At 34.0% G+C, this 23,633-nt stretch overlaps 1 protein-coding gene across 6 annotated transcripts in view; it reads left to right on the top strand.

Annotated features, from left to right (window-relative positions):
• ZDHHC21 (zinc finger DHHC-type palmitoyltransferase 21) overlaps positions 1-15,156 on the top strand; it is a 52,605-nt gene extending 37,449 nt beyond the window's left edge. For 5 of the 6 annotated variants that reach the window (XM_023728615.1, XM_023728614.1, XM_023728611.1 and 2 more), the window contains 3 exons: positions 3,733-3,849; positions 11,388-11,431; positions 11,977-15,156. In XM_023728615.1, coding sequence (XP_023584383.1) covers positions 3,733-3,849; positions 11,388-11,431; positions 11,977-12,109 — 294 coding nt within the window. In that variant the 3' untranslated portion in view covers positions 12,110-15,156. The other variant, XM_023728616.1, reaches the window with a different exon arrangement.
• Positions 15,157-23,633: the final 8,477 nt, after the last annotated feature.

Here is a 23,633-nt window from a genome sequence, read left to right as displayed (position 1 = left end):
ATGTGAAAAGCAAAACTGTAAAGCTTTTGAAGGCTTTAGAAGATAGTAAGAGGAGAATGTCATTATTACCTGAGTTGTGAAACATTGACAATATAAAAAGCACTAAAGGAAAAGATTCATAAATTGGACTACATTCAAATTAAGAACAAAAGATACCATGAAGAGGGTGAAAAGTTAGTTTCAGAGTGGGAGAAAGTGTTGGAAACATAGTATGAAGAGTAAATGAAGTCCTTTACTTTCAGGGTAGAGGTGAGGAGAGATTATGATTGGGAAGGAGCACACAGGGCCTCTGGGTGCTTTCAGATGTTCCTGTTCTTGAGCAGGTGGTGTGACTTTTCTTTAAACTGAGCAGGTGTTTACGCATTTATCTGTGTATAAGCACATTCCTTAACCAAAAAAATTGGAAGAAATGAAAACAACAAAGAAATACAGTTTGTGATTAGGTAATAAAGATCTTAAATAGCAAATGGGTTCTTGTGACTTTGGAGGAAATTTCCCAAGCCAGTTTTTTTATTCAAAACTACTATATCTAAAAAAAATCTGAGACAGAATTAAAGATGTGCTCTGGAAACCTGTGCTAAATGACTCAAGATCTAGTGGATTTAGTGCTGATTATGTTAATTATGCATGTGTAAGCAGTTGTTTCTTGAAAAGGTAAGAGCAGTAAAAAAAATTTCTTGATGAGAGTATTTTATATACTCTTAAATATAGCTAAATGAATAAATTTAATATTATAAGTAGATCTCTTAGTTTCATTTCCATCCCTAACATTTAGAAATTCTAGTTGGCCAGAAATATATCATTTATTAAACCTTTTCACTGGGAGAATGGAGGATGCATTTTATTTGGTCGTGTTATTTTTGGTACAGTAAGCTCTGCTATAACGTGATATATGGATTTCTAAAAATCACCACACTGTGCAAAATCGTGTTCTAAAAACCACAGGGCTTATGGGAAAATGTGGGCACGACACTCAAAAACTCCGTCAGTGACACTTAAACGAATAAGAACCTAATAAAAATGACAGCCTAGCTTTGTACATGTTAAATGGGAAAGAAATACATAAATCAGTATACCTGGCCCTTGACCTTGAGAGAGACCTGAAGTTGTCTTGTGGTATTGGGCATCAGAAGGGTTACAGTATGTGAGTTTTTGTGAAGTGGTGGAAAGAGTGTTGGCAGAAATCAGAGGGAAAGTTGTAACACCAGATGTAGATGGGTATGGCTCGTAACACATGCAGTAAACTGAGGTAGCTGGTAGGTGTTTGAGGTGTCTGCAGCGTGTTTTATGTGTTCCTTCGTGTCTTCTTTCAGCTGCACGCAGTTTTCTTTGTTCATTTAGTGTCTCTTGCAGATGAAATTGCACATAATCAAACACAAAATTCTTTTTTTTTTCCTTGTGCTTTAAGTAAAAGTTTACAATTCAAGTTAGTTTCTCATACAAAAATTTATACACACATTGTTATGTGACCCTAGTTGTTCTCCCTATAATGTGACAGCACACTTTTCCTTTCTACCCCGATTTCCCATGTCCATTCAACCAGCTCTCACCCTCTCTGCCTTCTTCTCTTGCCTCCAGACAGGAGCTGCCCAGTTAATCTCATGTATCTACTTGAGCTAAGAAGCACACTCTTCACGAGTATCATTTTATGTCCCATAGTCTGGTCTAATCTTTGTCTGAAGAGTTGGCCTCGGGAATGGTTTTAGTTTTGGGGTAACAGAGAGTCGGCGGGCCATGTCTTCCAGGGTCCCTCCAGTCTCAGTCAAACTATTAAGTCTGATGTTTCTACTAGAATTTGAGTTCTGCACTCCCACTTTTCTCCTGCTCTGTCAGGGACTCTCTGTTGTCAAACACAAAATTCTTGTGTTCAAATTGTTCTTTAACGTATCAATCACGTTGGAACAAATATGCGTTTTTAGACAAGTGTTACAGCAGAACTTACTGTACTTAATTTTTTATAGCAGTCACAGCCCCCATCTTTTCATTTTTACATGTTTTAATGTAGGGATTCTGAATTAGGCTCTTTTTACTGAAATTTTGAAATAAGACTGCCTAATGTTTGACTTATTTATAGGTCGTGCAAATAGTTGACATGCTCAGCTGCTAACAAAGTTTGGAGGTTTGAGTCCACCAGAGGTGCTTTGGAAGAAAGGCTTGGCAGTCTACTTCCAGAAAAGTAGCCACTGAAAACCCTGTGGAGCACAGGTCTACTCTGACACACACACAGTTACCATGAATTGGAATTGACTCAATGGCAACCGGTTTTAGTATTTGACTAGGAGTCCCTGGGTGGTGGAAATGGTTAATGCACTTGGCTGCTAACTGATAGGTTGGAGGTTCTAGTCTACCCAGAAGCACCTCAGAAGAAAGGCCTGGCTACTTCTGAAAAAAAAAAAATCAGCAATTGAAAACCTTATGGAGCACAGTTCTACTCTGACACACATGGGGTCTCTATGAATTGGAATCAACTCGATGGCAACTGGTTTGCTGGAAATATTTGTCTGCTGCAAAACACCTTAAGTATCTTGGTGAATTTTAAGTTTTTCCAGGTTAATGGATAAGTGATTTGAGTGCGGTATCAGATTTTTGCTTGAGACGGTAGTTGATCACTGTGATACACTGAAAAGCATCAATTCTTCTGTTTTAAGTTCGGTGACCTCCATGTTTTTGGTGTTGCTACCAGGGTACCTTTAAGCGTTAACCTGGTTGAGTTCTAAAGAAAGCATGTGGGTGGTTATGTTTTGGGGATCTTTCCCATTCACTCGTTGCTTTTATCTAGAGTGACTCTTTTATTCTAGAGTTTAGCTGCAACAGGTGTCCAGATTCTTTTCACCTCTCTCTCCCTCTCTCTGGGCTATTGGGCTGATAACAGTGAGGTTAATGAAATACTTCTCCTTGTTTTCTGTCGTCCACCAGTTTCTTTGGTTCACTTTCAAGACCCTCATGTCCACGCCCTGAGCCAGAGGTCGGCCTTCCCTCACAGCATTACCGTCTCCCTCCTGTGTAGGCATTCCTTTATGTTTCTGCAGTACTCTGCATATATCCCTGTTACAGCATACATCACATTGTTTTGACATTTTGCAAAATTGGGCACTTTTTCTCAGTGAACTGTGTATGTCTTGAGGACACGGACCATATCTGTAACATTTTTACATTTCTTCTACATAGCACAGTTTTTCGCAGTGGTGGTCGGGTGAGTGGATGAATGAATGAATGAAGTGGGCTTAAAGAGAGCTGTCCATATGATTCTGTCGTATACATCAACCCCTCGTTTTAACTAAGTCACACAATCTCTAGGTATCTTGGTTACTTGAACTTGATTAATATGACTCATTATGCTTATGCATTCAAGCTGTTTAGCAATGCAATAATAAAATTTCCTCATGTGAGCTAAAGTTTGCACACCATCTGGGTTTTTTGTTTGGCTACAGATAGGTTAAAAAACAAACATAGTTAAAGAACATAGCTAACTTGCAATCGGGATTGAGGGGTTTTTTGATACAATAGAGTAGTAAAATTCTGTAATTTTTCAGTTTCCTATTATGAATTAAAAACTTATTTTTGACATTTTCAAATACTTATGTATTGATAAAGTGGAACCCACTCAAAAAGAGGGGAAATGTAATTGCTGTAATAGATAACAGGGGGAAGTGTTGTAGCTCAATTTTTTATTATTATTGCAACTCTTAAATATCTCTTTAAGACTTTTTTAAAAATCTTTTTTTTTTATAGGACCTCTTTGTCATTAGACATGAATTGGCCATAATGAGACTAGCTGCCTTTATGGGTATTATTATGTTAGTTGGAATAACTGGACTCTTTTATACTCAACTAATTGGCATCATCACAGTAAGTATGTCTTTCGGTGTAAAGTAATGTATTTATGAACATGTTTCCTAATTATAAACTTATTTCTAAAGAGTTACAGGAAGTTTAGAAATAAAAGGAGAAAATTACCCCATAATCATTTGTGTATTCCCATTTCCATATGCGTGTGTAATTTTAAAGCAGTTATAATCCGTGTATAGAGTGTGCATACACTTTTGTATCCTGCTCTTGAAAATTAACTGAATGTATTTTTTATATGGCTGCATAATTCACGTTTATAGCTTGTAATAGTTGCGTATACTCTGTGTAGTGAAGATATCATGTTTTAATTAACCGTATTCTAGCTGACTGGCAGCTAGTGTGCAATCTTTTTTTTTCTATATTACAGATAACGCAGTTTTCAACTTCTTTTTCTGCTCTTTAAACTATTCATTTAGGGTCAAGTCCCAAAAGTGGAATTGCTGGTAGAAACATTTTATAGTAATTAAGTCTTATGTTTTTGCTTGTATTTATTGATGTGAAAACTAACTTAAGTGATTGCTATTATTTATCCAAATGTCAGAAAGACTGACTAACAGCTCCTCATTTTATAGTATTTGATATGGAAAAGACATGAAATAATATCAAATCAATTTTGGGTTTTTTTTTTAACATGAAAAGTGTGCTTATAAATAATATTTACCTGTTTATTTTCCTTTTTCATTATTACTCATATAGGACTGTCTGAGTAACTTTCCCCAACCACCTAATTGGGGCAGGTACATCCAACACGTGGAAGCATGATATTAGGTACTAGTGCTCTCATAAGTGCGTCCATTTCATGAAGTGGATAGTCAGTTTGAGGCTTCAGGCACAGAAGTTACCAGAGATAAGGTTGAAATAGACATTGTAGTACCAGTCTTTCTTCCTAATTAGCCAAGTGAGGTTCCTTTATCACAACCAAAAAGATCAAAAAATGAGAAAAATTGTAATTGAATAAGGATTAAAAAGTTCGATAATACACTGCATTGCAGAAGATGTATGGCAAACAGCCTTTCTCATACATTATTGGTGGGGATATAAATTGATACAGTCTTTTTGCAGGGAAATTTTTCAATGTCTTTCAAAATTTTAAATTCACAACCATTTTGACCACCTCTACAAATTTTTCCAGGCTGTTTATTATCATGTGTGTAAACATGTATGTTAAAAAAGTGTCCATTTGACAGCAACTAACAACAGCAGTAAATTACTATACTGTGTATGACAGATGTATTGTTTATGAAAATTTAAATGTTTACTGTAATATATTCAGTGAAAAAAAATGTATGTAAGAAAAAAAATGCATCAAAACTTACTATACACATCCAGTAGGATGACTGTTACCAGGAAAACACAAAATAAGTTTAGGTGAGGTTATGGAGAAATTGGAATGTAAAATGGTTCAGCCTCTATGGAACACAGTTTGGTGGTTCCTCAAACACTAAACATAAAATTACCATATTACCCAGCAGTTCCACTCCTAGGTGTATATACCCAAAAGACTTGAAAGCAGGGACTCAGATAGATACTTGTACACCAAGGTCATTGCAGCATTATTCACAACAGCCAAAAGATGGAAACAAGCCAGATGTGCATCAACAGATGAATGGATAAACAAAATGTGGCATACACGTGCAATGGAATATTATTCATTCAGAAGGAGAAATGAAGCTCTGATACATGCTGCTATATGGATGAACCTTGAAATTATTATACTGAGTGAAATAAATCAGAAACAAAAGGACAGATATTCTATGATCCCACTTACATGAAATAATCTGTTATTGTTAGATGTCCTTGACTCATTATAAATTTATAGTGACCCCATGTGGCAGAGTCAGTCTACCCCGTAGGGTTTTCTAGGCTGTAATCTTTACAGAAGCAGATCGCCAGGTCTTTCTCCTGCAGAGCCACTAGGTGGGTTTGAACTGCCAAACTTTCAGGTAGCAGCTGAGTGCTTAATTGTTATGCCACCAGTGCTCCTTTCTTTCTCTCATTTTATGCTTTTTCCTTGATGGTTAGCTGCTCTCTCAAGCAAAGCAGCTGGTAGGACTTCTTGATTAGCTCTATTTTTCTGGTGTATAAGAAGAAAAATCCAATCTTCCTCTTGATAGTAGAAGATAATCATAGTAATGATAATCTGATGTCATTTTAGACCTAGCAAGAGCAGATTATCTGTGACCCAGGTAAATAATTAGAAATTACTTGGACTCAAAAATAATGGATCTCTAATCTTATTCCAAGGTTAGAAAAATCTCAACACAACCAGATGTTTCTGTTGAACAGGCTAATCTGAAACCCAATTTTAAAGGATTATTTTAGATTATTTTTAGATTTAATATCAAAGATTTAAATAAATATGTTTTTTCATTTTTACTGAAATTAGTATCGAAGTTAAAATGTTATTTTCAAAGCAGCCTTCTTTGAGATAGTCCCTTTTATTCAGGGGAACAGGTTATTCTGATTATTGCTTAGATGGTTCAGCCATTTTGTTGTTGTTGTTTCTGAGTGAAATGGATAGTGATGTGGTTATTAATGTAATTGGTTTTGTCAGAATTTCTCATTGAGCAGTAGTTCACATACAGCCAAAAATAATGTGCATTCTGATGAGCAGCCAAACTAATGGTGCTGGGTGATTGTGTTAGTCATGTTTTCAGTCACTGGGCTGGGAGAGAGTTCATCAGGAAGCTCTGTAACAGCTGGTGCAGTGCGTGCTGGTGAGGCTCTGACAGTGAGCTATTGTATTCCATGACACTGCTCTGACAGTTTATCTAAGTTTTGTATACAAGCATTTTTGTTTGCTGGGCACCGTGGAGTTTATGTAATAGCTGAAGCTTTTGATGATGTCTCTGGAGCACAGTGCTTTTCTCAGTTGTGGTGGGGTTGGGGGTAGGGTGGGGAACATGTATTTAGCTGTAGTTTTTAAAGAAGGCTTTTAAATTCTCAGAGTAAAATTTGACGGCTGCTTTTTGCATTTGGTCTCACAGGTTCTATTGTTGGACACTATTTGAGTTAGTAAAGATAATTTAACACAAAAGCTATTCAAGTTAAAAGGGGAAAGTACATAAATACTCATGTTTAGCTTGCAATGTTAATGTTTATTTACCTGAACAAATACAGAAAGAATCACAAATGCATGAGCGACTTAATTTTGACTCGGTTATCTTATGTGATAAACAGTATCTTGTGTTCAAAATGTTAAATCAGTTTAAATGAGATTATCCATTAAGTAGCAATTTCATTAGACGATTAGTGGATTTACCTGCCTTTTAATATATACCCAGAAATATAAAGTCTAGAGATTATTAATCCTTATAATTAAATTTTGCCAAGTATCCAACTGAATCAATGTGGTAAATTAGCAGCATTCAGTATAATCTCTTTACAAATTATATTTGGTCTACTCTACTTCAGATCAGCATTGCAAATATGGAATTTATTGCTAATTACGCCAAACCCATTTTACCTATATATCATTAAAGGGAGCTCTGTGCAGCATTTTATTTTCCTTTCTGGGTTTAATTTTATTTAATAAAAAGGAAATAAACACATTTCTAATACAGTATTTCCAATTTTAATATATGAAATATCTTCTAAGTAGCTTTTTAAAACCTAGAAAAAACATTGAAATTTACAGTCAGTTATTTTCATATACTTTTTATGTCATACACTATTATTTGACTGTAATAGTTGTTTAAATTTTGGACACAGTAAAGAACTCTATAGAAACTAGGTTTTTTTTTCTTCCAAGGAGTTAGTTTAAATGCAGGCTAAGTTATATTGCATTACATTCTTTTTAAAAGTATTTTGCCTATCACTTTATATTTCATTGTAAAAACCATTTTTTTGTTTAAACATAATTTTGAAAGTTGCATTCTGATATAATTGAGATATCTCTAAGTCCTCTTAGAAAGTGTTTAGTAGGTAATATCTGTATTTTACTGAGGCGTTTTTATGGACTTTAACATATATTCACTCAGTAATCCAGACAATAACCTGTGATTAAATATTATTTAGAAATTGATGTATAGAGATTTAGTGTCTTGCCTAAGGTAATACAGCCAGAAAGCAGCTTGACAAAGAGAAGTATGGGAATCATTTTGGGCAGAGACGTGTAGTGGCTACAAATGTTAGATCTACTGCCTTTTCTCTTTAGTTCCATGATTGGTTAAATTTTCAAAATATTCAAAATGTTAAATCAGTCGCTAAGGAGACAACTGGTCCTCTGCTGGCCTGTGCTCTGCTGGAGATGAGTGCTTAAAGAGCCATTCATGTTAAACTGCAGTATCGAGTTCTGGCTTCAAAGGAGAGAGAAAGCTAAAGTTAAGAGGAAATTTCTTTCAGATGGCAAAAAAAAGTTTTTAAAAATAAGAAATCGTGCTGTTTCTGTCCATGTTCAATTAGTTTAGTACTGCAAACATATATCGAGTACCCGTACAAAGGTGCTATGGAAGATGCAGAGTTCGATGAGATGCTCTCCATTTCCTTTAGAAGTTCACACTAACATGCCAAGCAGAAGTGCTAGGAAGCCAAACCAAAGTTTTTCTTAGAATTAGTAGAAATTAGTAATAGATAAAACAAGTATGTAATTTGCAGTAGTGAAACACTTTGCTAAATACTATATTTTTTGCAAATAATGCTCTCACATAAATAATGTGACTACATATAACGCACATAGCGCATCTAGGAAAACAATATGCGAGGGGGTTGCGGGTTGGCAAAAAAATGTGTAAAGTGTGTGTTATTTGCATAAAAATATTGTAGGGTTTTTAACTCCAGATTAAATCAACAAAGAGTCATTGAATTGGATAGATATATACAGGAGAGTTAGAGTCATTAACAAGATCTATACTAAGAATAAAGAGCACAGGTGATCATTGAGGTTAAATTGAACTGTCTTCAAGGAGTCTAGCTGATAGAATATTCTTATTTTCATGAGGCCGCCAGGTCTTCAGTTTGACAGGTCTAGAAACTCTATTTTGAAAGTGTTCCCAGGGTTAATCAGGCCCAGAGGCAATGATTGTTATTTCCAGACTCAAAAGAGGTAGTTACATAAACCAGATTGACTGTTTTTTCCTTGATGTGGGGTTGTCAGGTGTGCCAGAGGAATTCTTCAGCACATTCTCCCTTACGGCAACGTATGTGGCAAAGTGTTGCTTGGTGAGAATGAACTCAAAGCAGATGAGTTAGTTTGATAGATTGTCATCAAGCTATCTATGCCAAGAGACTGGGTTCTTAGGTCTGCTAACTAGGAAACCTCTGGAGATAAATTCTTGTTCTTTGCCCTACCCCATCTCCATTTTTCTAACATCCGGCTAATACATAGCTCCCTCTCTCTGTCTGCCAGGAACTTTCTTTTTTCCCCATTCCAGGTATAATCTAATTAAGATCCAGTTTCTTTTATGGTCAGACATATTTGGTTAGACTAAACCTAAGAGGGCATATCTTAGGGTAAAATCAGCCATCAGGAGAAGATAAAGTATTGGTTGGTAAAATCAGTAAGGCATATATTTCTGTAAGTCTTGCTCTTTATAGCTTATTTTTTTTTTAAATAAACTTCCAGTTTTTAAAATAGAAAAACATTCTCATACATCTCTTTAGTTATACAGACTGATGGAAGCCTTAGCTATATTAATCAGTAGATCGTAAGCAAGGCCTAAGTATTTCCTGGAAATACGATATCCTGATTGTATTAGTTGGTTACAATGGACTGACCTTGCAGTTAACTGTCCTCACTCTGAAATAGTTCTCAATTTTTAAATGTTATTCACAACTGTGATTTTAGGCTATGCATGCACCTTTCTTGATAGCACTTCTTGACTTCTACCCCATCTTTTCCTCTGTACCTTTGCACACACTGTCTTAATTACTTGGAACAACCTGAACCGTACTAGACTAAGAAACTATTACAATTACTTCATTCACTTCCTTTATAGATACAGAAACTGTGACCCAGTGTTCCTCTAAGCCCCTAATCAATGGTTTTATGTATTTACAGACTATGTTTTCATAATGTAAAATAGTGTTTGGGGGATGTTATGCAACATAGCAGAGAAAGGTTAATTATAAATAGAATTGTCATTACCAAAAAAAACAAACCTGTTGTCGTCGAGTCAATTCCGACTCATAGCGACCCTATAAGACAGAGTAGAACTGCCCCATAGGGTTTCCAAGAAGCACCTAGGTGGATTCGAACTGCTGGCCATTTGGTTAGCAGCCAAACTCCTAACCACTGTGCCACCAAGGTTTCTGAATTGTCGATGGATACCATGGATTTCAAAGCACAGTAGGAAAACTGATGAATACAGAATGTGTAGCTAATCTGTTAACCCTTCACAAATCCCTGGAAAATCTGGTAAAGAAACTCAGTTATTGTTCACCAGTCATCTAAAAAATAAATTAGTTTTCCTTTTGTCTGAGCTAACTGTAGTTGTTCAACTGATCATACAGCAGAATTTAAGTATGTTATAAACTAGATGTCCATGTAATTTCTGTATAGAGATTTTTAACGTAAAGGTGCTTTTTATTAGTATCACTGGAAAAAAGTTCTACAGCCACAGAAGTTGGATTTGAGTTGTAGCCACAAGTATTTGCATGAATAGTACTGTCAAATAAGAGTACGGCCCACTTTCTACCCAAGTGTAAGAAAGGTATTAAGGTAAAGTAAAGGGATGAGGTGGAAAACCTCTCTTCACTTTTTTGTATATTTAAAAAACATATTTTCTTTTGTATCACTTTAAAGTACTTTAACGTAAATATATATATCTAAAAACATGCTTGTATAATTTATGTTTTGATTACTTAGATATCACAATTTATCAATCTAACAATAGATCATCTATTAACGTGTGTTAAACTAGCATGTCTAGAAGTTATCTTCTGTTGGTTGAATTGTTTTTCCTATATATTTCTGTTAGAGCCTTACAGATACTACATAATAAGAAATTATATTATAAAAAGTGATTTTTCTGTTAAAAAAAGAAATAGTTTTTATCAGATAACACTAGTCAGTTATTTTTAATTTTCAGATTAATAGATGTCGCACTATGGTGAACTCATGGCTCTCCTTGCTGAGTTTGTTGTTGTTGTTTACAGAAATCCAGACTAATAGCATTCTTTTACTCTTGGCAGTTTTCTGTCCAGTAATGTCTTCCAAATGTCATTTTGGCATTTATTTTTTAATGCATAGTCACTGATAGCAGAATTGAAAATAGATACTAGACTTTTAAAGAATTATCAAGAAAGCAAGTTTAATAAAAGTTTACGTTTTAATGGAGTGGGACTCCCACAATTTTTATGAGGTTTTGTATTTCAATAAAATTTATTTAGCATAATGTAATATTGATTCTGTGTTGATTCTGTTTTTCCAAGGGAATTCCAGCAATGTATGTAGATAATTTAAATTCTTAGTACCCACATATAATGTGCTTAAATCTTCAGAATATTCTCTGGGTAGGATTAAAAACATCACAAAATAGATATAAAACAGAGACTTGAGAACTTCCTTTATCTGAATATGTATTTTTTTTTTTTAATAGGATACAACATCTATTGAAAAGATGTCAAACTGTTGTGAAGAAATGTAAGTATAAAAGTGAAATCTATAGTATTCTTATTTCAAGACTGGAACAACTGGCCACATTTGAGAAATGTGTACATATAGAGGAAAAGTAATATTAATGATAGCTTTTTCTTGGTACTTTGTCTGAGGCCTGAGCTAGACAAGCATATCCCAGACTTACAGTAGGGGTCTTTTAGCCATGATAGTTTTCAAACAACATAATACCGATCATTCTTGTTCCTTGTCTAACTACAGTAACGTAAGTTATTTGTCCTGAAAGTACATCAAAAGAGATTTGCTACTGAGTTGTTGACACACATTCTGTTAATCCTAAGATTCTCATCTGCTTCAAAAGTTGCCTTAGGTTGATTGACGACACAGATACAATATCTGCTATCCCAAGTTAAAACTCAGCTGCGTGCCATAATGAAAAAAACGCTGTTTGTGATGCTGGGATACAATTCATCAGAGTCCAGTAATGGATCCGCAGCCAACCCGTATTGTTTTAGTTGACTGAAGAACACCATGGGAGTGCTGTCTTTCACTAATAATGCTGTCTTCTGTAGATCGAGGCCCAGAAAGCCATGGCAGCAGACCTTCTCAGAAGTTTTTGGCACTAGTTGGAAGATCCTGTGGTTCATTCCTTTCAGGCAGAGGCAACCACTGCGAGTTCCCTACCACTTTGCCAATCACGTCTAAACAGATGGATGGTGGGCACAGATGGGTCCTCCATGCTGGAAATGCGTTACAGGTTTTATGATAATAGAACGATGACAGTCTTCAAGTCAATTAAAATCCACCCACCAATCTTAGACATCACAATGTGCCCCAGGCTTTATTTTAATAGTGATCTTGATCCTGTTGTGGGACTAATGCGCGATCTATATTTAAGTTTTAGAGCATGTTTACTTTCAAATTAGCTTTCCACAGGGAAAATGCTTTTATTATTAAGCTCAAAAGGCAGTGATTGGGATGAAATAATTGTGTATAATTTGTTTTAGTACTGATAATGTTACAGATTTTAATTTATGGGGAAATTTCAGATGTTTACTTAAATTTTTCACTTTTAAGTAGTACTAACCAAATCTGAATTTAATTCTCCAGGTTTTACAAAAGTTGATACACCTTCTTATATTATGTATAAAATTGTCTCTTTGAATACAATTTAAAAGACTTAACAGTTCTTTTTATATGTGCTGCAAGATTTCTAAAAATGCTGCATAGGAGTGAACATCAGCAAAAAGGGCCGTGTTTTCTTAGAAGTAGATTTCTAATGTTTTCTCCTTTTCCTCTTTACCAAAACCAAAATAAAAACACCACTAAAATAAAACACCAACTACCTACCTTATTGTAAAGAAAAGATTAAAATATTTTTCAGCATTAACTTTCCCATTTCTTTCCCTTTTCTGTTCTTATTGATAGTTGTTAAAATATTTGCTCCAAGGAGAAATTTGTGACCAATGGACATGTATTCCTATTTGACCCTAAGATTTTGTTGGGCAAAAAGTATAGAGAATTTGCAATAATTCCACATATACCTTTTCTAGTGCAGTTATATTAGAATGCGTATGTTTTTAAAATGCTAGTATGACTAGATAATATATAATGTACAGTATAAAGAGGAATCTTATGCCTTTGAAAAAAATATATGTACTTTTTACTTTTATTTACCTACTAGTAGATCTAAAATTACATGTTGAAGGTTTATATAATAGATATTGGCCAACTAATATTGAAATTTTTTTATAGAAAATTGCTGTTAAAAGTAAACTTTTGTGTACCTATAATTACTGAAATTGAAATTAAATTTTAATTGGCCAATTATAATTTGGGTTGAGAGACCTTTTATTAGTAGCTAATGTTAGGAAATGACTTTAAAATAAGAAGATATAATGATCTGTATTTATCATTAGCCTTACAGAGTTTTAAATTGCTGATAGTGATGGCGTCTTGGAAAACATAGAACATTTGTGTGAAAACATATTTAGCATGCTTTGGAAAAAAAATTGAGCTTTTTATATTTTTTCCATTAGAATACTACAAAATCCATATATCTTTTATAAAATATATATATACTCACAGTATTTCACTTGATAAGAAGATTAAAGGAGATTACTGTTCTTGGAACATATTAATATTTTACTTGCAGTTAATTTTCATTGTAAGGAATCACACATGGGAAATCATGGAGCAGGAGGTTACCTTGGTCAGATAGTTAACTATACTGTGGTTAGTTCTTTCAGAAATTATAAATATCTTCTAAAATGTTCTGAAATAATATAATAAATAAGCCCTTCTCAGAAATATTAGCACCCATGTTTTTAATGTTTTGACTGTAATGCTTCATTACCAAAAACTTAGAAGTGGCAGATGAAAGTATTTATTGGTGCTGATAAGATGCTTAGTAAGTTTAATATAAGAAATATATTTATAAAGCTTAGTGAAACACAAAATTAGTATGCTTGTGTCAGGCAAATGGGTTGAGTTTTGTGCAGACTAACATATTGAGCAAATTTGGCCTGGTGACAGAATAGTTGGGAGGAAGTAATGTATAGGTAATACAGATAGATACTAGTTTAATCCCTTACGTTGTATACATTCTTTTCAAATGAAGACCTTGAGAAAAGAGCAGGGCCAAGTAAAGACTCCCTAAATTGCTGTATGGATATATTTATACTTCATGTAGTAATAGAAGCCACCTCGAAATGTACTGGGAGGTACTTGAGCTAACCTGTGCCTCAGTCATGAGAACAGGAGGTGGACCCGCTCCCACACTGAAGGTTTGTGTGTGTGTTTTTATCCCCCTTAGATCTACCACCTTTAGGGCATATTTTCTTCCCTCGTTTTTTTTCTTTACCCTTCCTGCCCTGACTCCTCCTGCCTGGTTCCTCTAAATTACTGGACTGATTTACCCATGGACCAAGCAGGCGATGTGTTTATTTTGTTTGAATGGCAGAAATGCTACATATCAATATATCTATATAAGAATATAAAGTATGTCTATATATACTTATAGTGTAACTTTCAGTATTCCCTAGTTAGCACACCTAACCTTATTGTGGGGGTTGTAATTCTTGTTAGACTGTAGGTAGTGCACGAACTCTGATGTTCTCTCAACGCCCCCTTTTGGCTAATTGATGTAATTATACTGGCTCGAAAGAGATTTACTGCCCCATAAGTGAACTGTATAGCCAAAATCTGAAAGTGTCAGAGGTACAACGTTAGCAGTGTTGTATGTACAAAAATGTAAAATTTTATGAAAATGGATGTGTTCCTATGTCTGATACGGATTTTTAGTTCATAAGCATGTGATGTGTATTTTGCTGCATTTATGCATATTCTTACTCTGTTTTTCACTAGCAGTCCCCAAATTAGATCAGGGTAAACTAATGTAAACCATTTCATAAATTTTATTGTAAACATTATTTTGGGAATTAAATCCTTAGAATTAGGAAAAAACCTTTATTTTAAAAGTACCGATTTATTACAAAACACAGAAATGTATTATAGTTACAGTGGCAAGCAGGTATCTACTATGTTTTATTGAGTATCTAAAAATATGTTTACTTTTTTTTATCTCAGTTTTGGAATTTTTTTTTTTTTTTACTGGCTCTATTGCCTTAAAATAACTAGTAAGACTAGTGATTCTTTCTGTGCTTTCTCTTTTCTTTCGGTCTTCTTTTTTTTAATTTTACCACAGTTATACCTGTAGCTTTATTAGCTAATTTATTATATATTCTGGATAACCATGAAAATAACTAAAGGTGCTAAGCGTCAGAAAATGATTATGAGCAGTGAGATTACTGATGTAATCTATATGTTGGACTAAAGTATTCTTTAACACTCCATTTCATTTTAAGCAAACGTATGTTAAAAGATGTTCTCTATCAGTGAAGCTGTTTATTGGGCTTCTGGAAGAGAAAAGTTTTTCTCTAGATATTGCAAGTTATACCTACTGGACCATTATATCTTCTCTTATTCTTTTCTGCAAACAAAAATGTCAGTGGGTTCAGTATGGGCTCACAAATAGTTGACAAAATTGAGTTCAGAATCCCCAGACAGTAGGCATTTAGTTAAAGCGCTCTTTGTACTTTGTAACCCAGGCTTAGTTTAAAAATACTAAGTGAGCTGATGTTCCATTATAAGAAAATTACTATTTTGCTTAAGAGTTGTATTAAAAATACTTTGGGGTAACTTAAGAGATACGTAAAATTGTAGTTACATATTAACCTTTTTTTAATAGAAGAAAGCATAGTTTACTTTTAAGTAAATGGAAGTAGAGAACATAAGCACACAACCTAGTTAAAATTTCTGTGAGAGTTGACATCAGTGCATTTCTGCTAATGTTTAGGTGTATTTTTTTCCTCTAAGAATGGTGGCTAATTGTTAACTATTCTTTGTCAGACATTATCAAGTCACTTCTATACAAGTAACTAGTTGCTAAAAAATATCTTTTACCCAAAATGTATTTAGTTGTGAATGCTAATCATAAAGACTTAAGGTAGAACAACACTGCCTATCAGGAAGTATGGACAGACTGGATTACAGACACATTTTTCTATGTGTTAGTCATGGGACAGTTGGAGTGTTCACTCGTGTATTGCTGTAAAATCACAACGTGTCAGGCCCTGGTTTACGGTGGCATTAATACTCATTAACGGAGCTGCTGGTCACTCCCTGGGTTTGTCTCTAGTCTCTGACTACTTCCCTTGTGCTTCATGTAGGAATAGATGACCTAGCTCACGTTTACTAAACTATAGCTACTTCATTAAAATTTTTGATATCTCCTCTAACATATGTATTTATGTTTAGAGTTTATTTGGTAAAGTTTTCCCTTACAAACTTTAAGTAGTATACTAATAGGTACAAGTATTAGATTTTTACCGAACTCTGCTATTATTGATCTAAAAAATATATTAACGTATTGGCAAATGTAGTTAATAAGTGGTCATGTATGTTTAGTATGTTCTACCTGCTGGTATTAGTGATCATATAGTTAACTAATGAATGACTGCATTATCCCGTATTTGTTATCTTCCATTTCTAGGGATCATCCTCTGATTTTATCTGTAAATCACAAATTTTATTACATCTGTATTTAGCCATTCTCAGTTGAATTCTAGAATACAGTAGAATGTGAGAAAGTAATAGAACCAACTTGATTGAAGTATTTTGAATGAATATTGTTATTCTGTATGTCAGTCAATATTTGGCATTTCTTCTACCTTTGGGATAACGATGGCTTAACTTCAGGAAAGTGCCCATTTTCTCAGACTTCTTTTATTATTGTGCAATATTTAAAAACAAAATCTACATTTTTGTTTGCTTTTCAGATGTTGCATTACTGCCTGCTAGGGCTAATTTGAAATAGAAATAACAATGGTATTTAAAATTCTTAAGTTGTTGCAATTTAACAGTCTTTTCCATTATATTTTTCTACCATCAAAATGTCCTTTTTCTCTACAGATGACTAGTGAATAGCCAAAAAGTTGGGTGAAGACAGTAGGGGAAGTTTATTGAGATGGAGAGAGGCTAGCTGGCACACAAATTATCAGCATCTCAGCAACAGAGTTGACCGGATATGGTTTCTGTGACATCCGATAATCCCCCTGCTGTATGATCATTTTAGCCTCGTCTCCCTGGTGGCGTAATGGTTCAGAGCTGTAGCTGCTGTCCAAAAGATTGGCAGTTCATATCCACCAGGTGCTCCTTGGAAACTCTATGGGGCAGTTCTTCTCTGTCCTGTAGGGTCACTATGAGTCGGAATCGACTCGATGGCACAAGTTTGTTTTTTTCGTGATGGCGTTTTACTGGAGTAGTTGTTAATGCACATAAGCATTTAGTTTGAGGTATTTTGACTAAGGGATTTATATTGCTCTTTTTCTTCAGTTGGTCAGATGTCTTTGAGAAATTATTACGAATTTTAAATATCATAATTGTGTAGTGTATGTAAATGTGAAATTTTAAGAATAATGTGAAATGTGCAGCTATTTAATGCAAAGGAGAAATGAATAGTTTGCCCAAAGTTTGATTGAAAAAACTGGGACCTTTTCTAGGAGTCTCCTTTTGCAAAGAAAGGATAATAAGTGTTAAAGAAAATTTTGTTACCAGAGTAAAAATCAGTGGTTTGTATGTATATAAAAGGTGATTTTCATTTTATAATTCGGGATGTATGAGAGTTCTTGATATCTTGAAGGTCTCCATTCCTGTCGGTATTTTGAATACCTGTAACATGTAATGTAATGCTTACCACAGTTGTTTAACACTCTGATCTTTTTGGTATTGATAGCTTTATATTTAAACAAAGATAGGAACAAAACAGCAACAAAAAAATGTGTTTCGTTTGGTGGCTTTGCTTACCTGTTTGACTGAATACAGGGTTTATTTATTTGTAGGTTGTTATCTAAAGGAAAAGCTTGTCTGCATATTGCAAGCGCTGTATTCTTGCCTGTATGCATTGGGTGATAGTTTAACCTAATGGTGCCTGAAGTTAGAGTTTTACAGCCTCAACAACAAAAAAAAACCTGGTGCTACTCACTTTAGCGTTGAGTGACATTTTTAATTCCTGTACCAAAGAGTTAATTTTCTTTTTGATTGATTGAAATTTTCTTCTCACATTCTTGTGTTTATGAAATAGAAATTAATGCTACTAAGTACAGTTTGCTTAACAGATCTTAGTTTTTGCACACTTCTGCCTCAATTTAATTGGTTTTAAATGTCTCTTGTTTGAATATATATATTTTTTAAGTTAGGCAGATTAAATTTGATTATTTTAATATAGCTTGGCTACTTTAAAAGATAGTTTAATAGGCTAAAGTTAGAAAACTTCAGTTACAATTGAAGCGCTTTTCACGAGATCTTTTTTTGTTTTATTTCTACATAAGGATTCTACTTTTATTTCTATAAACAAACTATATAGCTTATGGAGCCCTTTTAATGAATGCTAAAACAAAAATGCTAAAATAAAAGGTTGAGAGTCCATTCTGATTACAAATCAAGAATTCTGCGTCTCTCTGTGTAATCCTTGGTGGCGTTCAAGGATTATATTGCCGTTTGTCTCTTTTGCAAATAAAGATAAAATTACTTTATGTATATATTTTATCTTTTTTTGCAATATATGTAAAAATGCATATATATTCCTTGTATTCCTTGTGTTAATATATACATATCAAGTATTCTGTGCTATATTAGCACATTCTTTCCCAAGAGGAAATGCAAATGTACTTTGGTTTAAGCAAAACTGCTAATAGAAAATTGAACTTTAACCAAAAAAAAGTGCATGTTGTTACTCACTTTACATGAAAAGTCAGAGTAAGATTATTTCAAAAATGACCTTTACTTAGTGGTTGATTTTACAAAAGTGAGGGGTGGGGACTCTTTAGATGTACTTGTAATTGTTCATATGTAATACTGCTATGTATACTTTCCTGGTTCTCTATTCTCCCCCACCCCCCAAACTCTCAAAACACTCATTTGGTGTCCTTAAACCTGCAGCTGAGGTGGTTGGTCATTCAGGCGAGAAGATAACCGTGTGTGTGTATGGAAAAAGTAGACAGTCACATTTGGGAATGTTTTGCATTATTTTCAGTCAGCTAAAATTAACCTCTTCTTGAATGTAGATACAGTATATGGTTTTGTAGTGAATTCTGAATGGAAAGAAAGAGTCAAGTCTGAAATTTACGTGAAATGTAACTTAAGATCATGGGAATGATATATAGAAATCCATATGTACATGTCATTTGTGGTAAAAGCAAAGTTTATTTGAAAGCAAAATGGGACAAAACAATATGTCATTCTCTCTGATCTGTCGACAGTGTTTTGTAGATCATGTTGCCGTATTGATTTGGGGTTATTTGGCTTGTTTACGTGTTATTTAAGTTAATGCAGCTGAAATGCAGTTATTCAAGTTTTTGGGTAGTAGAGAATTCACCACTGTCCCTTGTACCCTGAGATGAATATTAAAATAAAAAAATGGTACGTTAGCATAGATAGAATAAAGCAGCCTAGTGATACCATAGGACCGATTTTCACCACGTTCAGAGATACTCCAACAAGTGAGCTGCAGATCTAACCTGGGAGGAACAAGGACAGGCCATTGGGAGGATCTGCAGTATGAGCTTGCTGTATGTACTTGAATTAGTCTTTTTTTTTTTAATCTGGCTGGCAAGTTTTAATGATTGGGCAAAATCTGTGTCAACCCAAAATTGTGTCTAGCATTATATCCTTAAAATAAAAGACGTTCTTTTAATAGTGGTATGTTCTAAGGGCCATATGACGATCCTGTTTTTCATATGGCATTTTGCATTCAATGCATAATATGTTTAAATCTGAGTGCTGTTTTGCTCTCTTGTCTACTATTTTACCTGTCTGTTCCTATAAGAGTGTTTTAAGAAAGTCTTCACTAATATTTCTAGTGCTAATGGTAATAAGGGAAAACAGTAGTTGAGAGATAGAAATGTAGATTGAGAAAATGGGTAAAATGACAAGTGGGAACAATGTATCTGAGCTATACTTGTTTAAGTGGAAAGCCTACACTGGTTCTTAAAATGGAAAAAAAGATGTATCTACCTTGTGAACAATGTTTTTTTTTTTTTTTTTTTAATTTATTTGAATGATTTAGTTTTATTCGTGTAATATTTGTTTTCTTTGCATATTGTTTTAATTTAAATTGTGGAATTTTTACTTTTCTTAGAATGTATTATGTACTGTATTTTTAGAAATCTTATTTTTAAATAAATATTTTTTAAAAACATAGGACTGTTTTTTCCCCTTACCTCCTTATTTATTAAAGTCAACTAATATTCTAGATTTCAGCACTCCTAATGTTATGGGCACATATTTTAGTTTTATACAGTTTGGGTGATTATTCCTAAGTAGTAGCCTTAGGATACTTTTTTACCATGATCACAAAATTCATTAAGAATTCAAGAGCTAAGTATATATGTACTGGGATTGAAATGGGCAGCGGTATTCTAGTTATGCGTATTTGTCTTAGAGATGACTGAGATGGCTAGATTTAGTCACCCACTTTATTTAACAAGTATTTATTGTTTCAGACATTATTTTATGGCAATATGTTTTCTTTGAGGACTAATTTACATACAATAAAATGAGACTTTAACTGTATATGTATGCACCATTTTAGATGTAGACATATTGCCAGAGTTACATTCTAAGAGTGTCTTGCATAGCTTTTTGATTTCTTAAGCATTGACTAAATTGCTTTACCTGTACATGAAGTAGTCACAAAGGAGAAGTTTATATTAGTTTGAATTGGTGAAAAGCGTCCGTTTTGAAAAGATAAATCAGGTATGTTTTAGAAACAGTAAAGGAATAGAAAGAAACTGCCCTACAGTTGAACGACGGGCTTACTTTATTTTTTAAATTCTTTCTTAAGTTTTAATTACCAGAAAAGGAATTTTGATAAATATTCTGGATTAACAGATAAATGAGAGGGTAGACTTGTAGATAAAGTGTAAATTTTACCCCTTAGGTAAATCAAAGCAAATCTGTTGCATTCTGTCAAACTTTAAAGGACTGCAAAATTTTAATCTTGTTCCTTTTTAAGTTTCCATTGCTCTGATTCTAAACAGCATTTACTGTAATTCTGCTTTCTTAATGATGATAAATTGCTGTTTGATTCTCAGACTTTTTGGTCTCAGGACTCCTTTACACTCATAAATATTATTGTGGGCCCCAAAAAGGTTTTACTTATGTAGGATTACCAATATTTAGTGTATTCGAAGTGAAAACTGAGAAAAAATTTAAATGCTTATTAATTCATTTAAACATATAAACCCATTACATGTTAAATAATGTACCTTTATTTAAAAAAAAAAAAAAAAAACTTTTCCAAAACAGAAAAGAATTGGTAAGACTCATGATTTTATGTTTTTTGCAAGGCCCTTGAATAGCTGGCTTCTTAGAAGAAAGTTGGATTCTCATACTGTTTCTGACTTCAGTCAGTTGCTTTTTGTTATTTTAGTTGAAGTATATGAAGAGCCCTGATGGCTGAGTGATTAAGAGCTTGGCTGCTAACCAAAAGGTTGGCAGTTCAAATCTGCCAGCTACTCCCTGGAAACTGTGGGGCAGTTCTACTCTCATATAGGGTCACTATGAGTCGGAAATGACTCAACGGCAATGGGTTTGGTTTGATTTTATATAGGGAATCTGCTCTCCTGCAGACACGTAGTTAGAGAAGGGGAGTATTTTGATAGTCTTTTCAGGTAACTGGATATTATTCTTCGATACTACATGAAAACAAGTGATGGTTTCTTAAAGTTTATTTGCGGTATGCAGTCTAAAACAATACCAAGGGACTTTTCATACTGTTCAATTAAAATCCATTGGTTTCTTTTGTAATTTGATAAGTTCTCTTAACCAATGCATGATTTTGTGATGCCATTTATTGGTCATTTGGAAAATGTTGGAGTTATGCAGATCTTCCAGTGTTGCCACATCTCATTATCCAATATAAAAAATAAAATTCATTAACATTATTAACTGATCTTGTCAAAAAAGTAAGTGTTGGAAATCTGTTAAGCTTACAATGGCAAATACACATTTTTCAAAATTCTCATTTTCACTTGAAAGCCTAAATTTTATCATTGGCAACCAGACACTGTCCAGTTGTTTTTCTTGAAGAGATAGGTTCACTTCATTTTGGAGAAGATGTCTGCCATATACCCAAGTCTGAAAAACCATAGATTGTTTGTCGGTCAGTTTTTCAAGTAAAACATGGTGCTCCATGTAAAAAGTGGCTAGTTCAGCTTGCAACTCAAATAGCCACACTAGTGCTTTTCCTCAAGGATAAGCCGTAATACTTTGGAAGGCAGTTGAAGTGCTTTATGTGTACTTCCTATTTTGTCAAACAGAACATTAAAAGTGTATTCAAGGATCAAGATTTAATAAAATTTGATATTACTGCTTCATTAAGGACATTATTAAGTGAAATTGCTCTCCTTTTCAACCTGAAGTTTGATTGAATCTTGTTAATTTGATTTTTTGGGGGGAGGAAACAACAGGGGAAGAACAGAACCGAGCGTGCATTGGAGACTTGATTTCATTTACTCTGTATTTGATAAGTGAAAAGAAAAATCAGCTGCTTAAAAAGAGTATTTGTATGTTCTGATGTTGAGCACTTAAAATGTAGCTTCCTTTCAGATTCACAACTATTTAGCCTTGTTATGAAGAGAGAAAAACTAAAAATACATGATAGTGTTATAAGACTACAGAATCATTTGAGAAGCTGCCAGATACTGTAGATGAACAAATGCACCCAAAGTCTGCTTTCGGCTGACCAATTATCCATATAAGCAGCAATTATATTAGTGTGCAAGGGCAATTGGAGGGAAAATTGGACCCTGTGGACATCCAGCTGAGCAAACAGGACTGAGGAAGGATGGAGGATGTATGTTAGTTTGGAAAAAAATACATCTAGGCTTACTTAAAAAAATATTTGTATCAGCCACAGCACATTCTTTGTATGTCCTCTGGTTGCCTTGTATTTTTCAAATTATCCTCTTCTCAAAAAACAAAAGCTCCTCTGCTTAAAGATCAAACATCCAAATGGCAATATGTTTTACATGTAACAAAGCCAGAATAATTCAGGAAATAGAGAATTTTGAAATAGACAAATTGAAACATTCAGATGTTATTGTAGATACGCACTTAAGTGTGTCTTTAGTTTTAAGTTCAATTCTGGCTTGGCCTGGATGATATTTATTATTATTATTACTGAAATTTACTGTTTTTCTGACTTAAAGTGTTCCCTAATATAACTTGTGATGGATGATTCTTAGTAGGACCTAGCATGTGTGGAGGTTTTATAGTTCCACATGGAAATTATGGGTGAGTAATCCTTTATGAGTAAGTAATGACGATCAGGTTAATGAACTGTTTTTTATAACGTGTGCAAGATGTGTAGCTAGCTATAGGCCAGTTACCCTTACTCCATTGAACAGGTTTATGTTTTAATGGCAACCAGAGGTAAACCATATCGAAGATTTTTGGGTGGTCTGCACTTCTTACAACTTTGTGTCTGACTTAAAAATTTCTTGAATGTTCAAAAGCATTTGAAATATTTTCAACCTGTAGGAAATACCAACTCATCCAATTACTATTCTGGGATGCTTTAATTTTTACCATTCATTCTGCATATGTGTTATTTGGTATTTGAAAGCCTCTGTAATATTTTGGTAATTTTCAGATTGTTTGTTGCTAG

This window comes from Trichechus manatus, unplaced genomic scaffold, assembly GCF_000243295.1.
Source record: "Trichechus manatus latirostris isolate Lorelei unplaced genomic scaffold, TriManLat1.0 scaffold00025, whole genome shotgun sequence".
Taxonomy (NCBI): Eukaryota; Metazoa; Chordata; class Mammalia; order Sirenia; family Trichechidae; genus Trichechus; species Trichechus manatus.
This window is presented reverse-complemented; position numbering and strand designations above follow the sequence as displayed.